Source organism: Danio rerio, chromosome 17 (genome assembly GCF_052040795.2).
Source record: "Danio rerio strain M-AB ecotype USA chromosome 17, GRCz13ab, whole genome shotgun sequence".
NCBI classification, from domain to species: domain Eukaryota; kingdom Metazoa; phylum Chordata; class Actinopteri; order Cypriniformes; family Danionidae; genus Danio; species Danio rerio.
In genome coordinates, this window is record NC_141037.1 from 49,245,525 (window position 1) to 49,260,528 (window position 15,004).

Sequence of the window (15,004 nt, forward strand, 5' to 3'; positions counted from 1 at the left end):
TGGGTTATTTTCACTATTATTTATGATGGCATAGCAGTCAAAATAGTACAAATGAGGACATCTATGAGACAAATTTTGGACAGTTGCCAGTGAGAGGTGGGTCTTTCGAACAACCCGAAGCCTTTGGCTACGGGCCTGCATTTGGTTTTGATACTCCACATGGATGTACTTCATGGTACATCCATGAACACCCACGGTGGGACCCCGGGGAAACGTCTCACATAATTGGATGTCTGGGTCCATCTAGTGGCTCTTCTTGGAAAACGTATTTAGCATTGTCATCTAAAACGATAAAAGCAAATGAGAACTGTCTGTAGCCAAGTGACTTTGCGAAGGTCATGGTTTGAAATCATGGTTTAAATGGTTTTTAAGTTAATTAAATTCCACGTTTCTTTAAAAAGTATTACTTGTTTGGATGTAATTAAAATGTAGCCTACATATATTTGTGCAGTCAGCTGTTGTTTCTAAACCAGTTACAAGGACAGATCTTGTGACGTCAAAATAGCATTGGCCAGAAAATTTTAAAGAAAACTTTATTATGATTAACAACAGAAAGGCTGTCATATAACAACATTTACTAAGACAGCTTAATTAAGCATAATTAGCCTACATATGACCTTCTAATAAATTAAACCAATACTCAATGAACAAAACAAACATACAAAAACGTTTAACTAACAAACAGTTGCAAACTGTATGACTTATATCCATCTCCTTGTCTAAAATATCTATTCCTCTTAAAAAAATCATGTATCCGGATGGATAAAAATACAATTTGCAACTTTAATAAAACTAACAGAATATTTACAGCATGCATTTTGTCTTTGCTTTAACAAATGTAAATCTAACATCCCATTTAAACTTTCAGTTAAGCAGCAGGTGCAATACGTATCCATGTTCATCTCAATCGAATATACGTGATACATGAATTATGATACATTCAGTGATATTTGATATTTCACGTGACATTTAATGAAAATTGTTGTTAAGAATTTATTCATGAGAACGACGTATTAATATACTAAATAAAAAATGCATCGTGCGCCGTGAAACCCTAACGTAACCCACTAAACCCCAAAGTCATCCAGGAAGTACAGTGTGATACATCAACAACTCAATTTCCCGGCAACCTTTACGCCGAAGCGCCGACATAGTGTCGTAAATCATCCACCCTGCTTTACGGCAGATAATAGGCCAGTGTGGAGTGAATTGAGTAATGGCAGGAACAGACACGAGATAGTCCACGAACTTTGAGTGATTCCTAAATTTATCAGGTACCAGCAGCCGGACGGACGCCTGTCTTCGTCGCCGTTGGCTGAGAGAGGCTGATTCCCACCCCGTTTTTCTGTCAACATAGCAACTGTATGCAGTGGAATGGCTGAAGTGCCGCCTGGGCCTAACGCACTGCCTTCATCCCCGAGCGAGATCACACCGCTGCCCGTGGACGGGTGCACCTTACTGGGTAAAGATGACGGACGGGACATCATCGGCCCCGGCCCGGGACACCAGCACGCCAGCGAGCATAAAACGATAGCCAAATCCAACCAGAACAACGTGCATCCCAACGCAACAGCCGCCCAGTTTCACACAGCCCAGCTGAACGGGGTCCAGTGCAACCACACTCACCTCCAGAATCACGTCCAGCAACACCGGCCGTCAGACAATCAAAACGCCGCTTCCGATCACCACGGCGAACCGGAGGGCGATCACACGGAAAACAACAACTGCACGCGAAATAAAAGATGTAGTGATCTAATATCCCAGAGTCAACCGCCGCCGAACAACGGACTAAACTGCACGGACGGCATGGCGATCACGGAGAGCAGCTCTTGCCGACCAGAGAACGATGTAAGTAGTAGGACTGGTGCGGCGGATGCGGCGACGCTGGTGCTGGACGGGGCTGGATCAGAATCAGGCCCGGGCCCGCAGGCCGCTGGAGTTGAGCAGGCAGCGGCTGACAGCGCTCCGGTTGCGGAGATGTCGAGACTGGCGCTGGAGGAGCACGACGAGTCTATCCGATACGTGAGATACGAGTCCGAGCTCCAGATGCCCGATATCATCCGACTCATAACGAAAGACTTATCTGAGCCCTACTCCATATACACCTATAGGTACTTTATTCACAACTGGCCTCAGCTCTGCTTTCTGGTATGTATCATGACATTCGCTTATTCTTGATGGGACTGAAGAGCTCAGTACTGCTGTACGTTAGCTTTCAAAACCATCTCTGATACAACAACGTGTGAGTTGTGTGTGATGTTGTCATGGTTAACGTTAACAAAAGATTATTTCCTGTTGTTATTACTCTGGTAATTACTATTAATGTTTATATTATTGTAAGTCAAGAAATTAACATGAAACAGAATGTGTTAAAAACACGACATGATCATGTTAGCATCTTAGCCTGACTGGAATGAGCATGACATTACGCTACATTTCACCATGGTTTTTGTCAAAAACAAAACATGACCATTTAGAAATGTAGTCGCAAAACTTACCATTTCATTGTAGGTGATATGTTTGTTTATTTGTTTTTATATGCCCCGTTTGTTAAAGGGATAGTTTACAACAAAATGACAATAATGTTACTGTAATCATTGAAATTATCTATTAAATTCATCTATCTATTAACCGCAAAAGATATTCTGGAGAATGATTGAGGTAAAGTTAGATTTAAATTCGCACATTCATTCATTTAACGGCCCCTATATTGTTTAACTGTGCTACTTTTAATATATTGGTCTGAATTAGCATGCAAGAACATGAAAACAACATTAGCACCATTTAGTTATCTGTGAGCAATGTTGTACTTTAATAGTCATTGGCTATTAATATGATTTCCCTCTTAAAAATTGGCAAATAATACTTTTTTGAAATCACATTATCAAGGTAAATGTCTGAATGTCCGAATATAAAACCAACTTTACCTCTATTGAAGAATGTTGAAAGTTTGTAACCATTGACTTAGTAGTCAATTGATACATGTGTCCACCATTCTTCTCCAATATAACTTATTTTATGTTCAAAAGAACAACAAAAAAAAAACTTTAACTGTTTTGTAACAAGTAAAAGGTTAGAAAATGGTAACAGAATTGTCATTCCTGGGTAAACTCTCCCTTTAAAGTGATATCAAAGTTTAGTTTATGTACATGTTTTACCACATTAGACCCCTTCTCTGATATTTACCTTGTTTTCCTCCTTGATAGATACATTGTCTTTATAAGATATTGTTTTTATGCAAAAAAAAATAATATTTAGAAGGAAAAAGATAATATCAAGTGTTATGTGCATATCACCGTGGTATGACGTTGCACCTGTTAAACAATGCTACTAAGATCATCTGAACATGTATAAATGTATATGATTTATACAAAAAAAAAACATGGATCCAAAGGTTTATCATATAGTGAAGTTTTGATTAATTTCATCTTGTGAAGTCATTTGAATTACTCTTTTAGCAGGGATTTTTCATGTGAAAAATATGCTATCAAAAAGTATTCTGCTGCTGAATGTTAAGTGACAAAATTTAACCTCCATTGACATATCCATTATAGAAGTTTGGTTGTTACTCATTTGATGTATAAAATGCTATTGATTGATTAGTAATTTCCTAACTTTTATAATTTATAAGTGGATGTTAAAGTGTAGAACATGGTATTTCTCAAAAACACAACATGACTATATGTCATCCTTAAAGACCTATTCCTTTCCAGTAGCATCTTTAAAAACTAGTAGTTTTTTTTATTATTATTTTTTTAATGTAACTTGGTCTCTAATCTATGTTGACATGCATCATAATTCTGCACTGACTGGAGTCACTCCAATGATTGTACATGCTCAGTGAGTAGTGGTGCGAGTGCAGGGTGTTGAACTCTTAAGCATTACAGTAACAAGCTAAACTTAAAGGGTTGTACTGTAAATTGTTGACTTCATTTTCTTTCTCCTCAGTTTTTTTTTAAACTTGCTTGCAAATTCCCTGGCTTCTGTGTGAAATATAGTTAATATTCATTTTAGTGGTCTTTAAGGAAATTCACTTTTTTTTTAATAACCTCATTTAACAAGTCCCCTAGAGTTAAACAGTTGAGTTTTATAATTTTTTTTAAATCCATGCAGTCGATCTCTGGGTCTCGAGGGGAAACTTTTAGCTTAGCTTAGCATAGATTATTAAATCAGGTTAGAACATTAGCGTCCTGCTCAAAAATGGCTAGAGTTTCGATAATTGTCCTATTTAAAGCTTGACTCTTCTATAATAACATTGTGTACTAAGATGACTGAAAATAAAAAGTTGCTATTTTTTAGGCCGATATGGCCAGGAACTGTAATGTTATGGTGCAGCGCTTAAAATTTATTTTGAATTGTCTCTCACAAATGTGATATTGATAGAAATATGCTGATTTTTAGCTGCTGTGTGAAATATTGTGGCTGCCTGCACCAGCCATGATATAGCAACAAAGTTCCTTCATTATTACATCTGAATTAAAGTATAGCCAAATTATTAGCCAAATTGGTCTATAAAATAGCAATTTTTCATTTTAGTTAACATTTCATGTTAGTCCTACACAATGTAGCTACAAAAGAGTCAAGCTTTAAATAGGAAAATTATCAAAACTTCTTTTCATTTTTGAGTTAGCTGCAGTCTCATCTGATTCAATGATCTATGCTAAGCTAACTAAGCTAAAAGTGTTCTCGCCAAACCCCAGATCTGTTGAATATATTTTAAAATGGTGTTGAAATGTTGAGTACTTGTTAAAAGAAAAAAAGGGTTTCTTTATTATTTACCTTTGTTTGGTAGTGTGTTGCTTGTGTTCTTGTAATTGTTGTTTTGCACACTAGGGTCAGTTCATTACCATGATTGCTTCATACTGGAATCAGATATTGACCAAATTTAAAAAAATAAGCCAAATAATTTGAAAAAGCCATACAAAAATATAGCTTTTGAGATGTAAATTGAGCACTAAAACTTGTACTATGAAGATAGTATAGATCTAGCAATGAACATAGCAATGTCATAGTATTGGAGTACCAATAATAGGGTAGAATAATAACTCAATATCATGTAATTTAGTCTCACTGTACCATCAAAATGCTATAGTGCATTTTTGTAAGGGTCTTTTTACATTGAACTGGGGTCATAACTTTATAACAAAAACATTTATTTGTTCTATAGAAGCCATAGGATCAAACCACGTTAATGTGGTGTAGTCCAGTGGTTCCCAACCTTTTGCCTGAGACCTCCTTTTTCCCTGGAAAATATTGTAAGGCCCCCCTCCACATTTAATGATATCATCACTTATATAAGCTTGTAGTAATGATGACAAAAATCTTTTCAAACAAACAGTATGTTTATTACTATATATAGACATGTTTATGCACAAATAATAGCCAGCAATAATAGCGTAAGCCTTTGGCCTTTAAATTTGCCCTATTTCAAATTCAATAACCAAAAAAAAAATCAGTATTCACACTAGTGTATAAAGGAAAAAAAATTTTATAGGCAAGTTTAATATTTGCGTGTTATTTTTTATGCTCTATCGATTAGTGTGGGGATTGCTGTGAGGCGGATCAGTGAGACTGTGTTTTTTGCGGTGGACGAATTACAAAATTGTTCATTTTTGGTGAGCTAGGGCAGTGGTCCTCAACTTTCAACGCTTGACAATTTTACCACGGGGAGGAGGGGGGATGTTTCTGTGTTTCGTAGGTTGTAGGTTGCTAGGCGATCATCAACCGTTTTCTCAGAGGATGTCAAGCTGACAAAACATTGCTGACATTCTGATACAAGTTTTATTTATGGAGAAAATTACAAAGCACTGCAGTGTTTGTGTGTTCTGTGTTTGTCTGGGATAATTAGTCTTACCGAAATGTGAATATTCCATACTAGCTAAAGCTGATCGGTCAATTCTTGTCACGTGACGTGGGATTCATTGGCGTGAACGCATAACGCCGCTGGTGCACACAAGCCGCGCACCTCCGAAATACGCGATATGAGAACGACCCCTAAAATGCTGCCGTCATTTGCGATCTCCATCAGTTGATCTTACCGCAGAGCCATGGTGGATTCACCTGATTTGTTGACAAATGGGTTGCGAATCCATTCCTTGCCAATTCACAGGTTCTTCACTGGGCCTTTTCCCCTTAGCAAAGAAACTTTCCGTAGACATCTGTTTCTTACTTATTTTGCTGCTTGGGGGTAAATTTGGGTGATAAAGTGACCGAGATGTAAGTGAGAGAATACTGTAATTTTTCAAAATAAAATGCTTTTTTTTTTTTAAATAAAAGATCGTTCAGACTCAGAAAATAAATAAAACCGAAATAATTAATGATTTGTTGTGCGGCCCTGTACCAATTGATCCAGGGACCAGTGATTGAGGACTAGGGCATAAAATGAACTAAGACAACATGATCGTTATTCTAATTGTCTACTGCTAAGTAATTTTTTAAACATGACCACAGACCTCGCTGAGGCAACCTTGTGGGCCGGGACCCCCTGTTGGGAACTGCTGGTGTAGTCCATACGAAGCTATATTAAAAAACACAGTTTAGCTATGGTTTCCAAAACTGTGGTACATTCAAAGTCATTAAAGCATATTAATAGCTTTATGAACACAAGGCGGTGTTACTCTCACAAATTTAACCTAATAATAAAGATATTTGTCATTGTTTTGGTCCTGTTTCACTGCACAGAAGAGTAATTGCAGTCTGGATGACTCTTTCTTTCTGATGTGTCACAGGCAATGGTTGAGAAGGACTGTGTTGGTGCCATCGTGTGTAAACTAGACATGCATAAGAAGATGTTTCGTCGCGGGTACATTGCCATGCTTGCAGTGGACTCCAAATTCCGCAGGAAAGGCATCGGTAAGTACTGTGGTAGTGCGGTAACGCTCACCTCAGAATGGCAACAGAAACAGATCTTTTTATAGGACACGCATCTGCTTCAGTGTCGGCTCACATTTAGTGTCTTTGAATCTTGTGAACTGCTATGAATTCAGTGTGTCAAAGAAGCCACATATTTCCTCGTGCTCTCCATTCATATTTTATTTTACTTGTTGAACGGGTTTATAATTATTACAAAAGTGTTTCGAATGTGTAAAAGCTGTATTTTTTTTCATTGTTAGGCACCAACCTTGTGAAAAAGGCCATTTATGCTATGGTGGAGGGGGACTGTGATGAGGTGAGAGATTAATATTTTTAAAATGTCATGCTCTGGGTGTGTTTGGAATGAAATACTACTACATACTTAACATTAAACATTAGAGGCAGACGCATGGATTCTCCCGGGTGAGATTGAAGATAGTTTTGTCTAAATATTATTAGTAATCAAATTATTATTAATATATAACTGTAAAATTGTTTTGAGTAATTAAATGTAATAAATTTAAATGTAATTTTTAAAAATGTTATGATGATTTGAACTCAACTATAAATACCTAAGGAAACAATTATTTTATTTTATTTCTTTTTTTGGGAAAAATAAAGTAATCTTCAAAATATGAGGGATTTTTTTTTCGTCGTGACTTAACCACAACACTAGTAGATTAGTGTTTTACAAAATAACCCCAAATCCCTTTGTAGAAAAGACAGTGATGGAAATTCAAAAGCAGTAAAAATTGTAGCAAGAAGAAAGATTTCCATTTATATAAAAATATACAGTAGGAAGTATAAAGGCCCTTGCTTTGAATGACTTCACTGTGGTCACAGGACATCCCAAGTTTCTTTGCTTAAATCATCATCCACACTCTTCCAAAGCTTTGTGTGACTAGTGTTTTTTTTTTTTTGTAGCCATAACATTGTCACTAATGATTTTCCAGATATTTTCAATCAGGTTTAGCTCAGGTCTTTGGGTTGGCCATTTCATTATTTAAATATTTTAGCTTCAGATATCTTTTTAGCCATTTTGCTGTCTTATGGGGCTAATTGTCCTCCATGAAAATTGTTTATTGGGTGAAGAAAACTGCAAGCTGCAAAAAGAGCTTCTGATTTACATTTACAGTTCTGATTAACTCCCCGTCATCACTAAAGTTAACTTTTGAGTAGTACTCTGTCCAAATAACATGCTCCTCAGCGAATGTTAATCTAGTCTATAGATTTATTTCTGCTAATGAATATTTGGTCACTACAGGGTAAACTTTCAGTTCAATTTTTTTTAAATGTCGAGAACGGATCCTTTACCCTGTTCAGAGCTGAACAGTTAAGCAGTTCCCGCTGCAGTGTTGTTGGTATAGTTATTTCCCTCTTTTATACTGTAAATATAAAAACACCATAAATGTATGTAACTTATATAAAATATTGTTAAGAATTGCCATTTTGCCCCTGTTAGAATAACTTACATTATTGTCTAACTTTAAACTTTTCACAAATTATAAATTAATTTTCATTTATAAAAACATTTCCTGAAAAAATAAATGGATAAGTAAATAAAAAAAAGAATAAATGATGCAATCCAGCTGTACCCCGAAGTAGTTGAAATAATTTTCCTGTTATTTTAAAAGTTTTTTTTCGATTGTACCACCTATCAATTGAAGCATATAAACATACTAAATATTGTTTTTGTCACATACAATCATAATAAAAAATTATTCTTTGTGTTTTTTAATTATTTAATTATTTCTTTCTTTTTATTACCCCAATATCATATTCCTCGTTCATAAGCCTCGTTCAGATTGCGTTACCCTGCTCCACTGCGCCACTGCGTTGCCCTGATTTTTTATTCCCACTGTCCACCATAATTTCTGTTACATGGGGAGCATCGACCAATAGATGTACAGAATCTCTTCCCCTTTACACAGCTTTTAAAATGGCAAAAAGAAAGAGAGAGGACTGTGCTGCTCTGAAATGGAAGATTAGTGGAGTTAATGCAACAGTATGCTTGTTAGGGGTGTCAAAATTAATCGTTTCTTTGGTGCACCGCGATGCAGACGCGGACAATTCGGTATCGGTTTAGTAATAATCATAACCAGTTATTACTGACGTCATTTACCTTATATGCGCTCTGTCGCGAGGGAGGCGATCGCTAGTATTTACAACGCTCTAACTACTTAAAACTTATAAACTGTGCACAATTACACTGTGTGTGTTTGCTGGATCAGTCTTTCACTGACATATACAACAAAAGAGATCACTGAGATTGAGAGAATGAAAGTACTCCATTTTTCTCTCTCTCTCTCTCTCTCTCTCTCTCTCTTTCTTTCTCTCGCTCTCGCTCATATACACACACACACACAGTGGCCCATTTGACCTGCTGGCGTGGCTTTTCTTCTCCTCTCGGCTGTTTTACAGCGTTACTTTTGGATAAAGAAACGAGCGCATGTCTGCTGAGTTTTCTCCAACGTGTCTATCATACATCAGCTGTGAGATCGCCGCTGTCGCCTGCCGCTTATCAGTGTCACTCATCTGTGAAGAGCGCAGCGCGCAAGAGCCAATCGCAACCGTTTTTGTTGAGGGTGTGACCAATCAAAGAGGTGTAAGAGAACTAGACAAGAATCAGAAATTGAGCTGGATATTTATATTTGTTTATATTATTTGCTAAATGCTCGTTTTGTTTAAAGTTACAGTTTATATATCTGACTGTTTGTATTAAATGACAAAATTGTATTACAAATAATATATAAATATAAATATATCCATACATTTTAATACAAGATCTGCTGCTGTGAAGAAAATATAAAACTGTGTATGAAAAGCACCGTCAATGCACCGTGATGCACTGAAATATCGAATTGAACCGAATTGATGGCATGATAATCGTAACTGAACCAAGAGACTAGTGTAGGTTCACACCTCTAATGCTTGTATGAGTATCATAATTGATCTACCATGGCAGAATAAAAAAAAATTATGTTGGTGATCGATAGTCAAGGTATTTCTGCTGCGTTCAAATATTTCCTAAACAATGTTTAACAGAGCATAATATTTTTACTAAATACATTTTAAACAAAAAATGGGGGTGAAATTATTCAGGAGGGCTTATAATTCTGACTTGCTGTTTGCTACGGTGGCCGGGAAGTGCAAAACAACATTACAAAGTGTGAAACACTTTTACAAAACCCGAGATAAATTTACATTTTGAAAAACATTTTTACCTATCATCAGACACAATTACAAAAAAAAAAACAATTTTACCAAAGGTAAAACAAATGTACATTTTTGAAAAAAATTAACAAGACGCAAAACACTTTTACAGTCCTGAAACACATTTACAATTACAGACTCCTTATGGAAAGGGAATGTACCAAACACCAGAAGTGACGTGGAATGTACCACACCGGGAGTGACGCGGGGGAAAATTGTTATTGTTGGTGAGAGTGGTAAATTTGTGCTGTGGTTTACATGGCGTAAACAAAGTTTATGTTGACCGAACATGGACAGCGGTCGAGGGTTGTTTTGCCAGTTTTTTAGGCAAACACATGAGCAGCTTAACACAGTTTTGCTTTTTGTGTGGTCGGTGTTTGGAGTTTATAAAGGACACGAGCAGACGGAAACACCAGACATACTGCAGCAATGTGTTTAATATTTTAACGAGGGCCTCTCGTACTCTGTAATCGTGGACATGATGTCAATTCTACACGGCGTAAACATCATCTTGAGGACTCTTAACAGTAAACTGAATAAAGCCGGTGTTACGGTTTAACTAGTGTCTGTGTTAACTGATGCCCCTTTCCAGATGTAAACTATTAACGTTTACTGATTGGCAGATTCGTCACTGTTTCATAGCAACTAAACATGCACATACCGAATAAAGATTCTTATTACTTGGTGTCAGTGTAAACATTATTGATTTTAATATCTGTGCAGCAGAACAGTATAAACCAAAATTAATGTAAAGAAATAATTTTAATTGACATGTCATCAACGGGATTCGAACCCAAGTCAAAAGGTTCTGCACAAGTATCAACCGTCCCATCTAACTGAGCTACTCGGGTCTACACATTAGGATAGGTTTTGATATCTTTATCAGTCAACATGTGCCGTGCTTTGATGGTTTCCATGTGCTTGCGTTTACATGTTTCTACATACTGTCACACTGATATTTTCTCAGAATAACTCTAATATGTTTTAATCGCAGTTGGTCAAACCATGATTTTTATAGTTGTAGACTTGTGGAAACCTGTGTCTACAAAGTCACACACGAGCTGATGTTTTCCGGTGTGTGGGGTACATTCCGGGTCACTCCCGGTGCAGTGTGTGGTACATTCCACATCACTTCCAGTGTGTGGTACATTCCCTTTCCGTAAGGAGTCTGTAATTGTAAATGTGTTTCAGGACTGTAAGTGTTTTGCGTCTTGTTAATTTTTTTCAAAAATGTAAATTTGTTTTAATCTTTGGTAAAATAGTTTTTCCTATGTAATTGTGTCTGATGATAGGTAAAAATGTTTTTCAAAATTTAAATTGGTCTCGAGCTTTGTAAAAGTGTTTCACACTTTGTAATGTTGTTTTGCACTTCCCAGCCACTGTAATTTGCAGCTTTTTGATGATAGAATGCGCATCATAGATATCACATGATGATTGATTGTTAAGCAACATCCACACGCAAATGTGGTGTCCACGACACATCAAGAGTTTATTTGAACAAAATCTCACACACACACTGTTTTAACTGACAATAAAAATTGTGTAATTTGAGAGGCGCTTTAAGCCATGACCTGCATTGTCCGGTGTTAGCTTCATTTAAAAACAAAGCAAGCGATATGTGATAATTTGCCATTCCAAATATGTTGTATACCCCCCCCTCTTAGATTGTATTACAAAAACTAGACTATGCATGCACAATGACCATATTTCTTTGTTTTCATCCTCAGGTTGTGCTAGAAACGGAAATCACCAACAAATCAGCCCTGAAACTCTACGAGAACCTGGGCTTTGTCAGGGACAAGCGGCTGTTTAGATATTATTTAAACGGAGTGGACGCACTTCGACTCAAACTCTGGCTTCGCTAAATCAAACTTCGGGGTCCCTCAACTCTTTCTTCATCCCTCTGGCCTCCTCCACCTCCCCCCAGCCCTCCGGCCTCAGATCACCCGACTTCCCATCCATAGAAAGATACTCGACCTATGCTGAGCCACAAAGGGGAAGCTCTGAGGGAAAAATTCAACCAATCATAATAAAGTGTTTTAAGAACTTTTTTGTGTGAAAGAAAGAAAGGTCATTGCAAAAAAGAAAATAATATACAAAGTCGGCTACTAATAGGACTTTGACACCCAAAAGGAAAATGTGCTGACGTCTCTGCTCAGGTGTCAATAGCCGGACTTTAAGAACTCTGTGTATTTGTGTCGGGGAGTGGAGACGGGTGGAACGAATGTGTCAACGGCATCGGCGATACGAATCAAGCCGAAAGCTAACAATGCGCCACACCTCTGTTGTTTATTTTTATTTTTTACTTCAAATGCAATCACAACCCGAAGGATGGAAATGTCTTTAAACCAACTCGAAACTACTCAAATCATTTTTTTGTTTTTCTAAAAGAGGGTGCACGGGAGCATCGCAGGTTGCGATTGTGTTGGAGCCTGCTGCTTTGCGTTGTTTTTTTTTTGTGCGTACGGGGGTCTGTGGTTTATTTTACGTGTTTCTTTTATGTTTTTTTTTTTTGTTTTTTTTTGGAAAACACTGAGCAGAGCTTTTGTCGGCTTAGAAGTTTGAGCTATGACAAACTAACATACAGAAACACTTTAACATGGATGCTGCAAAAATGGGGCAGATGGGCATCTCTGCTCTTTTAAGCTGGTTATATTAGTTCACATTTTACCATATTGGTTTATGTGGCTTGTGATTCTGACACGAATATCATCTCACTGAACAAGATGACTTCTCTGTGAGTGTTTTGTACAATTAGATTGAGAATTATTTACTAAATGGGTCTAAAAGGAGAGTATTCTAATTTTTTTATGACTGTCTTCTTCATAGAGTCCCCCCCCCCCCCCCCCCCCTTCCATATTTGGATATTCAAAAAAGACGCACTTCTCATTTTTGCACTGATTAGAAAGGGAGTTTGTACTCTGTATAATTCCCATATCCGCCACTGCCTTTGTGGACCAGTAGGGTGCAGAATACAGATTTCACCAGCCCAGTCGTTCCATTGGACTCATGCAAATAGTTGCTTTAAAGTCACGAAACGGATCGGTTATATGCAAGACGACATTGTTTAGAGGTGTTTTAAAATTTAACGATGAAATTTCCGAAGGTTAGTGCTTTTATCGGTTTGTGTTTAACAGTAGTGTGCTGTGACGGCCTGTACCATCATCACCCATGTTGTATGTGTTTCTATCATTGCCAATAGACCCCATTTTGCTTTGCTGCTGGCTCATGAGCTGTTGTCGGAAAAAAAAGTGTTTTGTTTTTTAAGTTTGAAGTGGGAAACAAGTTTTTTTGATTTGCTAATTGTACATATGGAGGTTTGATTTGTTGTTTTGGATTGTCAGTGGAAAAGTTCCCTATAGAGCTGCTGCTGCTCAATTGTTGAGAAGACGAATAAGTTGCTTTATAAATTTGCGCTGAAATACACTGATATTGCTGATTGATTTATGGGACGAGGAATTTTTGCCTTTTTTTTCAATTTGAAGCCCAAATTGTAGTCCATCTCCAGGAAATGTAATGGTCCCATCAGTCCCCTTTGATGCATCAAACCGTGTGCTGTCTCTCAGTTAGGCTCAGGTGTTTCGTTACTTTTCAATTCTTATTTCAATTGTCAGGGGCTCTTTTCAAGGATCTGGTGATTATTAATTGGCAACTTGTCTTTGTAAGAATTGGATTCTTTTTGATTTGCAAGTTAGGCAATTTTCAAAAGAAAATCCGAGAGCCCTTGAGTGGTTTTCTTCCCAATGGACCATCAAAGTCAGCTTTTAGATTGCAAATGTAAATTTATTTGGAGACATTGGATAGCTTACATTAACATCCATTTATTCACCCTTATGCTGTTCCAAACCTGCGCATTTCTCTGGAACACAGAAGATATTTATGTTTTGTTTCTATGTGAGTTTAAAACAGCATTGACTTTAAATTGACCATTGTATGGACAACATTTTTTCTTTGTGCGCTAGTTATGCTAAACAAACAAAAATAAAGAACAAATGTTTGGAATGATATAAGGGTACAAAAGTTCTCTAGCATTAAAATAAAATTCAGATCTTGTAAGAACTTGGATGTATTGGATTTCCAGCTCTCAGTGCCATTCTATGCTGCACATATTTTCATATCGAATATTGTTTAAAATTGTGGTTGGCACGATGATGTTTTTTGCACTGCCTATATCTGACTTTTGTGGTTTATTACTGTAAGCTCTCCATTAAACATTATGGCCTTAAACAGCTTTAGACGGAACAGCTGGCAGGTTCTAGCTGGTAGGATCACATGTTCAGATGATGTGGACACTAATCTGACCAGCTTCTGTTTTGGGGAATCATTCAGTGATGGGACTAATTTTGACTCTGCACTTGTGGCTAATTCTCACCCCTCTGAATGGTGGTGTTTATGTTGTAGTTAGTGTTGCTCTTGTACTTTCAGCTGATGATTCGGACGAGCGAGAATTGCACCTCAAAACATGGACACATTTTGTCGGGGAAAGAGCGACCGTTTGCATGTTGATGAAAAATCTCCAACCTTCTTTCTCCCACTTTCAACCCTGACAAAATGTCTTGCAAAAAGTTTCTTTGTTTTCAAGTGAACAACAGACCTGGTTTAAAAATTATAAATAAATTATTTGATTTTTAATCAAATGTCGTAGCTTGTTTTTTCCTTCCTTCTGAAAGGAGCACTATAAATTTCAGATTAATGATGTGGTTGCTTCATATTTCTCGGACAGTGTTGCCAACTTAGCAACTTTTCAGACCCTCCCTAGCGACAAATTTTCAAAAAGCGAGTAGCGACAAATCTAGCATTTTTTGTGTGTTCCTTTAGATTTTTATAGACTGTCATATGTCCAGACTGTACCATCCGTCCCTGCTCTTCTCAACAAGCTGCGGGTAATGCCGCCGGCCCCTCCCCCGCCTCAGCGCACTGACAGGCGGCCCAGTCCTAG

At 37.3% G+C, this 15,004-nt stretch overlaps 1 protein-coding gene across 3 annotated transcripts; it reads left to right on the plus strand.

Moving 5' to 3' along the window:
* Positions 1 to 1,181: 1,181 nt before the first annotated feature.
* On the plus strand, positions 1,182 to 14,702 carry naa30 (N-alpha-acetyltransferase 30, NatC catalytic subunit). Of its 3 annotated transcripts, none has more exon segments than NM_001136249.2 (4): positions 1,182 to 2,148; positions 6,729 to 6,852; positions 7,113 to 7,168; positions 11,793 to 14,693. In NM_001136249.2, coding segments are annotated over 4 exon segments (1,092 nt in total). In that variant the 5' UTR covers positions 1,182 to 1,374; the 3' UTR covers positions 11,931 to 14,693.
* The last annotated feature ends 302 nt before the right edge of the window (positions 14,703 to 15,004 follow it).